Raw genomic sequence first — 9,673 nt, forward strand, 5'->3', positions numbered from 1 at the left:
AGATGTGCTTGACTACAGAAAAAAAGTAAAGTTTAACGACGCCACTAGAGCACATTGATTTTTTTTATCTTATCATCAGCTATTGGACGTCAAACATATGGTTATTCCGACACTGTTTTTTAGAGGAAACCCGCTGTCGCCACATAGGCTACTCTTTTACGACAGGCAGCAAGGGATCTTTTATTTGCGCTTCCCACAGGCAGGATAGCACAAACCATGGCCTTTGTTGAACCAGTTATGGATCATTGGTCGGTGCAAGTGGTGTACACCTATCCACTGAGCCTTACGGAGCACTCACTCAGGGTTTGGAGTCGGTATCTGGATTAAAAATCCCATACCTCGATTGGGATCCGAACCCAGTACCTACCAGCCTGTAGACCGATGGCCTAACCACGACGCAACCGAGGCCGGTTTGACTAAAGAAAGTGAATTAGTCCATAACTGGTTTTTGCTTATTGGTTAACGCAGACTGGTGGTTTTGCTGTCGCAAATTTAAATTTATTGGCAACGCATTAGCAGAATGATTCAAACGAGAAATTTGCGACAGTTGTTTTTTAGAAACAAACCATGAGTACTCTTTCGAAGAAATGTCATTTTAAAAAACCCGTCAAGTGGTTACGTCACTGAGGAAAAGTTTTATATTTGTTATTAGTGTGGTTACATTTACCTATGTCCAGTGGTAAAACGCTTTGTTGATGTGCGGCCGGTTTTGGAATCGATCCCCGTTGGTGGGCTTATTGGGCTATTTCTCGTTCCAGCCAGTGCACCACTACTGGTATATCAAAGACCGTGGTATGTACTAACCTGTCTGTGGGATGGTGCATATAAAAGATCCCTTGCTACTAATGAAAAAATGTAGCCGGTTTCCTCTCTAAGACTGTCAAAATTACCAAAATGTCTGACATCCAATAGCCGATGATTAATAAATCAATGTTGTTGATAAACAAAACAAAGTTTAAGCTTTATATCTACGTATATTTTATTCACGCCGATCTGGGCACATCCTTCAGATATTTGGAATGTCTGTCCAGGTCATTGATTAATGGTTAGTTCGTTAGTGAGAGACAAAGACGGTGGAACGGTCTTTCACATCCCAATCATGTCGTTAACACTCGCTCTGGGTGGGAACCGGTACCGGAGACGCGAACCCAGTACCTACCAGCCTTAATTCTGCAGATTTAACCACTATTAAAGGGACATTCCTGAGTTTACTGCATTGTAAGATTTTTCAGACTAATAAAATACCACGGCTTTGATGTACCTGTCGTGTGCACTGGTTGGAGCGGGAAATAGCACATGGACCCACTGACAGAGATTCGATCCCAAACCGACTGCCAAATAAATGAGCGCCCCCCCTCCCCCAGAAGAAAAAAAATGGGTTAAGTTAAGGTTAGGCTAGAACAAATCATACAGTAATGGTAAGGTAATAATTTTGTCAAAAGGTTAACTTTAAGAAAATCTGCAAAACACTTATTTAATTTTTTCACATCATAGTGTTGACAATTATAACATTTTAAGCACAAAGATACTATTGACAAATGAATGGATTTAATGTTGTGTAATAATTAATTTTTATTATTAGCCTACAAATGCATCTGACAGTTTATTCCAGTCCCCAAAGTCCAGTGCCACCCCCAATTGGTATAATCAATAGCTCTGGTATGTGCTATCCGGTCTATGAGATTGGTGCATACAAAAGATACTTGCTACTAAGGAAAAAAAGTAGTGGGTTTCCTTTCTTAAGACTATATGTCACAATTAACCAAAAGTTTGACATCCAATAGCCGATGATTAATAAATCAAAAAAGTCTATGTGGGGTTTATTAACCAAAACAAACTTTAATGGACAGTTATTGTTTATTTGCAATTAACAAATTAATATCATTACCTAAAAATAAATCTGAAGTGACATCGTACAGGTAATTCCCAAAATGGAAAAATGCATGCTTGCGCAAGGTGCGCAAGGTAGTCACACTTGTTACACGGTTTGTAAAAGCAATGCAAGGCTTGGCAAGAAACATTTTAGCTCGCGTAAAGTATAGTCAGTCAATTCTTACAAGTTCCCGAAAGCATTTGCAAGCTTGAAATAATTGCTGCATGAGTTGCTGCAAGCTGCTGCATGCATATCTTAACTCGCTAGGCTTCCCGCAAGCAATTCATTTTGCAAGCTTGCTGAATGCTAGATAGCGGCAAGCTGCCGCCAAGGGTAGTCACCAAGCAAAAAGAGCTTGCAAACAACAACCTAGTTGGCAAGCAGGTAAGAAGCTTGCAACAAGCTAGTCGCCATGGTTGTAAAAAGGTTCCAAATCTAGCTCGAAACGTGGTTAGTTACCGCGGTTGTCGCAAGAATTGTTACCAGCATTAATAAGAAGTTGCCCCCAAACCACCTGTTTGGTTTCCCGACACAAAAATTAACAAAACAAAAGATGTTTTTTTCAGAAGTCTTCCAATGTTAAGATGTTAACCCCCAGATATCCAAATATCTTGACTATAGTTTGTGCCTAGGGTACCACAGAGGATAACTGTACACAGTAATCAGGACATGCAATCAAAGCTGTAGCCAGATAAGACTTACAAAGGAAAGCCTTGACAGAGGATTTTTACGGCCATATAGACAGACAGGAAAACCTGACAAACGACTATAGAATGCTCACCTATGCAAAAGCTACAAGAGATAAATATTTACGGCTCAATTGAAAAAGAAGAAGAAAAAAAATTTAACATTTAACCATTACAGTGTTAAAATCGTGTTATACAAATGAAGTCATCAATCGTAGCTAACCATTGTAATGTTAAAATCGTAGTTAACCATTGTAGTGTTAAAATCGTAGTTAACCATTACAGTGTTAAAATCGTGTTATACAATTGAAGTTATCAATCGTAGCTAACCATTGTGGTGTTAAAATCGTGTTAAACAATTGAAGTCATCAATCGTAGTTAACCATTACAGTGTTAAAATCGTGTTATACAATTGAAGTTATCAATCGTAGCTAACCATTGTAGTGATAAAATCGTGTTAAACAATTGAAGTCATCAATCGTAGTTAACCATTACAGTGTTAAAATCGTGTTATACAGTTGAAGTCATGGATCGTAGTTAACCATTACAGTGTTAAAATCAAGTTATACAGTTGAAGTCATGGATCGTAGTTAACCATTACAGTGTTAAAATCGTATTATACAACTGAAGTCATGGATCGTAGTTAACCATTACAGTGTTAAAATCGTGTTATACAACTGAAGTCATCAATCGTAGTTAACCATTACAGTGTTGAAATCGTAGTTAACCATTACAGTGTTAAAATCGTAGTTAACCATTACAGTGTTAAAATCGTAGTTAATTATTGCAGTGTTAAAATCGTAGTTAATTATTGCAGTGTTAAAATCGCATTTAACCATTGCAGTGATAAATCGTGATTAACGATTGCAGTGGTAAATCGTAATTAAACATCACAGTGTTAAAATCGTACTTAACCATTGCGGTGATCAATAAGTAATTAACCACTGTGATGTTAAAATCGTAGTTAACCATTGCCGTGTTAAAATCGTAGTCAACCACTGTACCAGTGTTAAAATCGTTGTGTGATACGTGTGTTATTCCACAAACATCTTGTATGTTTTTCCAGGCTGTATGGATAAAGGAAAATGTTTTCCATTTGGGTACAAGAAAGAGAGCGGGGGTGACCCAAACCCATCTTCGTGCCTCTACCACGAATCATGGTTGTGGAACAGCCATGCGAAAGTTAGTACATGGGGAACTATCAGTGTTCCAAAACCCCAAACCCGTCTTCGTGCCTCCCCCACCCCTTATCATGGCTGTGGAACCGCCATGTGAAGGTAAGATACATTATTTACTATCAGTGTTCCAAAACCCCAAACCCATCTTCGTGCCTCTACCACGCCTTATCATGGTTGTGGAACCGCTATGTGAAAGTTAGATACATTATTTACTATCAGTGTTCCAAAACCCCAAACCCATCTTCGTGCCTCTACCACGCCTTATCATGGTTGTGGAACAGCCATGCGAAAGTTAGATACATTGTTTACTATCAGTGTTCCAAAACCCCAAACCCATCTTCGTGCCTCTACCACGCCTTATCATGGTTGTGGAACAGCCATGCGAAAGTTAGATACATTGTTTACTATCAGTGTTCCAAAACCCCAAACCCATCTTCGTGCCTCTACCACGCCTTATCATGGTTGTGGAACAGCCATGCGAAAGTTAGATACATTGTTTACTATCAGTGTTTTAGAACCCCAAACCCATCTTCGTGCCTCTACCACACCTTATCATGGTTGTGGAACCGCCATGCGAAAGTTAGATACATTGTTTACTATCAGTGTTTTAGAACCCCAAACTCGTGTTCGTGCCTCCCCTCATCATGGCTGTGGAACCGCCATGTAAAGGTAAGATATTGTATTCTCTAAGAACATGTCTCGCTAGTCTAACGTGTATAGTGCTGGTCTGGGATATGCTGTCGTATATCGGGTGGCCAGGAAGAACCGGTAAACCTACTCAATAGGGAATAATGCTGTCATATATGGGGTGGCCTGGAAGAACCGGTAAACTTACTCAATAGGGAATAATGCTGTCATATATGGGGTGGCCTGGAAGAACCGGTAAACCTACTGAATATTGAATAATGCTGTCATATATGGGGTGGCCTGGAAGAACCGGTAAACCTACTGAATATTGAATAATGCTGTCATATATGGGGTGGCCTGGAAGAACCGGTAAACTTACTCAATAGGGAATAATGCTGTCATATATGGGGTGGCCTGGAAGAACCGGTAAACCTACTCAATAGGGAATAATGCTGTCATATATCGGTTGACCAGGAAGAACCGGTAAACCTACTCAATAGGGAATAATGCTGTCATATATGGGGTGGCCTGGAAGAACCGGTAAACCTACTCAATAGGGAATAATGCTGTCATATATGGGGTGGCCTGGAAGAACCGATAAACCTACTGAATAGGGAATAATACTGTCATATATCGGGTGACCAGGAAGAACCGGTAAACCTACTCAATAGGGAATAATGCTGTCATATATGGGGTGGCCTGGAAGAACCGGTAAACCTACTGAATAGGGAATAATGCTGTCATATATGGGGTGGCCTGGAAGAACCGGTAAACCTACTGAATAGGGAATAATGCTGTCATATATTGGGTGGCCTGGAAGAACCGGTAAACCTACTGAATATTGAATAATGCTGTCATATATGGGGTGGCCTGGAAGAACCGGTAAACCTACTGAATATTGAATAATGCTGTCATATACTGGGTGGCCCGGAAGAACCGGTAAACCTACTGAATAGGGAATAATGCTGTCATATACTGGGTGGCCCGGAAGAACCGGTAAGCCTTCTGAATATTGAATAATGCTGTCATATATGGGGTGGCCTGGAAGAACCGGTAAACCTACTGAATATTGAATAATGCTGTCATATATGGGATGGCTGTCATATATGGGGTGGCCTGGAAGAACCGGTAAACCTACTGAATATTGAATAATGCTGTCATATATGGGGTGGCCCGGAAGAACCGGTAAACCTACTGAATATTGAATAGTGCTGTCATATATTGGGTGGCCCGGAAGAACCGGTAAACCTACTGAATATTGAATACTGCTGTCATATATGGGGTGGCCCGGAAGAACCGGTAAACCTACTGAATATTGAATAATGCTGTCATATATGAGGTGGCCCGGAAGAACCGGTAAACTTACTGAATATTGAATAATGCTGTCATATATGGGGTGGCCCGGAAGAACCGGTAAACCTACTAAATATTGAATAATGCTGTCGTATATGTGGTGGCCCAGAAGAACCGGTAAGCCTACTGAATAGGGAATAATGCTGTCATATATGGGGTGGCCCTGAAGAACCGGTAAGCCTTCTGAATGTTAAATAATACTGTCGTATATGTGGTGGCCCAGAAGAACCGGTAAGCCTACTGAATAGGGAATAATGCTGCCACATATGGGGTGGCCCGGAAGAATCGGTAAGCCGTCTGAATGTTAAATAATACTGTCGTATATGTGGTGGCCTGGAAGAATAATGGGAATAATGCTGCCATATATGGGGTGGCCCGAAAGAACCGGCAAGCCTTCTGAATGTTAAATAATACTGTCGTATATGGGGTGGCCCGGAAGAACCGGTAAGCCTTCTGAATGTTAAATAATACTGTCGTATATGGGGTGGCCTGGAAGAACCGGTAAGCCTTCTGAATAGGGAATAATGCTGCTATATATGGGGTAGCCCGGAAGAACCGGTAAGCTTACTGAATAGGGAATAATGCTGCTATATATGTGGTGGCCCGGAAGAACCGGTAAGCCTACTGAATAGGGAATAATGCTGCCATATATGGGGTGGCCCGGAAGAACCGGTAAGCTTACTGAATATGGAATAATTAAACAAGTAGGTGCACTGTTATTTTGATATTTCACACCCATTAATACATATAAATAATATATCGGGTGGACCCAAAACTCGATAAACGAATGTGTCAAATATACATGTAGTAATGGGTGTGAAATTTAAGTTACAATCCTGATCAAATGATTTTATAATCAGTAGGGTTATCGTGTGTTAGGTCCACCCAATATATATGTAATTTTGTATGACAAAACAAAATTACGATTGAGCAACAAACCCTTGGAAAATTGGGATAAGTCCGATCACGTGGTTTCTTGTTGATATGTTATCAGAATAAGTCTGGAAATAAAAGTCTCGTTCAATATAAATAAAAGTAAAAATATCACAACCATAGCAGGCCCATACGCAGAAGTTTATATGGGGGGGGGGGGGGGGGGGGGGGGTGCGTAATCGTAAATTTGAAATGTTTCTTTGCCTCAAAATATTTTTTACACATCCACGGACGGACCTCGGCCGACTATGGGGGCTTCGTACGCACCCCTCGCACCCCCCTCCCCCCCCCCCCCCCGCGTACGGGCCTGCATATATGTTTTGTCCATCCACCACCCGAGATATCGTTCCTACGGGCAAAAATAATCACCTACTCATAATGGACGGTGCGCGGTACAGATGTTTTGGTAATCGCGAGCCTAATTATTATTAAAGGCACACACTACAATTATTTCTACCACTCAAAATGTGCTAAGTTTTCACCTATTTATTCTGCAAGCATCTCAAAACACATATCTGAAAAAAACGGGTGTCACCGGGCTAGATTTTGTTTTACACAACTCAGACGTCGTGTCATTTTCTCCTATTTTGTGGACAAATACCTCAAAATTGAAATGTGATTTAATCTCTTCATATATGTAATTGTGATTTGGGCCAGTATTACTCTCGCAATTAGGACCCATGTCTACGATACACACACGCACTCGCGCGCGCACACACACACACACATACACACACACACACACACACACACACACACACACACATATATATATATATATATATATATATATATATATATATATATATATATATATATATCGTTAAAAAGTGTATCGGTTTCTCTACATGACAGGCTTGTTTCGTGAGAGAGTTGAATTATTGCTCTCACTCATCAGATGTAGATTTAATTACACCGTCAACGGAAAGCTGATGACGTAATGGACTCTGTGACGTCGAGGTTACGTCACTATGCAGGTCTATAGGTGATGTGTGGTATGCGCACAGAAGGTATTTGCGTCTGTGTCGACATGCTGATACGAGTTCATTCTTGGAGTTTAGTGTGCTGGTTTCAGGTTTATACATTATGAACAGTTTTTCTTTCAGGCAGAGGTTTTGTCTTTTGCTCGCTGGACAGTATGATTTTGCTTGGATAAAATTGTCCACTTAATGGTGTATGGGGCATAATCTATCCTTCAGTGTCCAAATGTACTGACTTAGCGCTGTTGCGTTCTTCTGTGTTGCGTTTTGAAAACTGCTCGTGTGCGCAGTATATCTCGTCTTAAATGTGTTCTCGGTCAAACCAACGTATGTTTCTTGCTTGTTGTTATCGAGTGTATTAACGGTAGCTTGATATATTACTCCTTTCTGCAAGCATTTGCCTTCAAGTGGACATTCAGCTCTTCGTCTACAGTTGCATTCTCTGGAGGGAACGGCGTCTTTGTCTCTGTGTTGTTGAAGTAGAGTTTTGTTATGCGCTGAAATTATTTTCCCAACATTAGGCATGCAGCTATAGCTAATTTTAACGGTGTTTCGATTTATACGTTTTGTGGAGAGGGTTGCTTTTGGGAAAGCACTCATCGAGTAATCTGAGGAACTGGTGACCTACGTTGGTTTTCACGTTGGAGCTATATGGTGGGTTGTACCAGGTGATGTTTCTATTGCGGTTGTTTCTGCGTCTGTTGTTTTCTGCTGTTGGGGTGTATTTGAGGTTATAGTTATATCCGCTCTTGAGTAAGGCTTCCTTATATGGGCGTATACACACACACACACACACATACACACACACACACACACACACAGACACACATATATATATATATATATATATATATATATATATATAGATAGATATATATAGGTTATTACCAGAGGTGTTTTCGGTATCGTCAATATCATATATTAGGAATAAAAATTGTATTATGCGAGCCTCTGGCGAGCATAATACATTATTTTTATTCCTAATTTATTCCTAATATATGATATTGACGATACCGAAATACACGAGGGTAATAATCTCTTTATCATATAAGCTCAAGCTTAATACAACGTGTTTTTGTAAACTGTACACGCAACTTTAATTCCAGTCCGCCATTACTAGATATTCAAATGACGTAAGAATATGTGGCGCAGTGTTGGAAATGACGTCAAACTCGAATGACGTCATTTTGGATGTCCTTACATCAAAATAAAGTTATGTCTAACGTTTTTTGTTTTCTGAACGCTGGACAGCTTTCAGTGTCAAATTGCCATTGAAATGTTTTTATTTGATGACTATGAATGCATACGTCAATCATGGAGTGCCACCCAAGTACGTTTGCTTAAATGTCAATAAACCTAGTGACGAGACCTCGACTAATTTACATCTAATTTGCAAAGTTATCAAATTATCAAAGTATGTGATCTGAAAAATATCACATACCTTCACTGAACTGAAAATGTAAGATGTTATATCATATATATATATATATATATATATATATATATATATATATATATATATATATATATATATATATATATATATATATATATTATATAAAGAAAACAAGTGTACAGTATATATGTATTTTAAAAAACAATTTAAAGAAATAATTATCCTTTTACATGTTTCAATCTTATCTTCAGAAAAGAACTGCTAAATAACTGCCAAATATGACGTCATACATATTATGACGTTACTGTAGTAGAAGGGGATTGATTTAATGACGTCATTAAGAAGTGAACAAAACTTTCTAATAAAATATATTTCCTTTGTCTTTCTTTTCATTTCGTCATTGGTATCTATGTGATAAAATGGGAAAATGGTGAATTTAATATCTTTTTGTGCCGCACATGTATTGAAATGTGAACTCAAGGGTATGCATCTTGTTTCAGGTTGTTTTATTTGTTGTTTGTGTACGCGAACTCTGACTCCCAGCTGAGTGGTATGACCAATGTATTGTTTTTTGCAACCTTGGCATGTAATTATATCAATAACATTGTTAACCGAACAATCCATATCCCTGTGTACCCAAAATAAAC

At 39.3% G+C, this 9,673-nt stretch overlaps 1 protein-coding gene across 2 annotated transcripts in view; it reads left to right on the top strand.

Moving 5' to 3' along the window:
- Positions 1-3,781: 3,781 nt before the first annotated feature.
- The window catches only part of LOC121387510 (proline-rich protein 36-like), an 18,705-nt gene continuing 12,813 nt past the window's right edge, over positions 3,782-9,673 (top strand). For both annotated transcript variants that reach the window (XM_041518649.1, XM_041518650.1), the window contains exon 1: positions 3,782-3,836. In XM_041518649.1, the coding sequence (XP_041374583.1) occupies positions 3,812-3,836 (25 nt within the window). In that variant the 5' untranslated portion in view covers positions 3,782-3,811. The remainder of the gene's footprint in view (positions 3,837-9,673) is intronic.

The sequence above is a fragment of the Gigantopelta aegis genome, chromosome 13 (assembly GCF_016097555.1).
Source record: "Gigantopelta aegis isolate Gae_Host chromosome 13, Gae_host_genome, whole genome shotgun sequence".
Taxonomy (NCBI): Eukaryota; Metazoa; Mollusca; class Gastropoda; order Neomphalida; family Peltospiridae; genus Gigantopelta; species Gigantopelta aegis.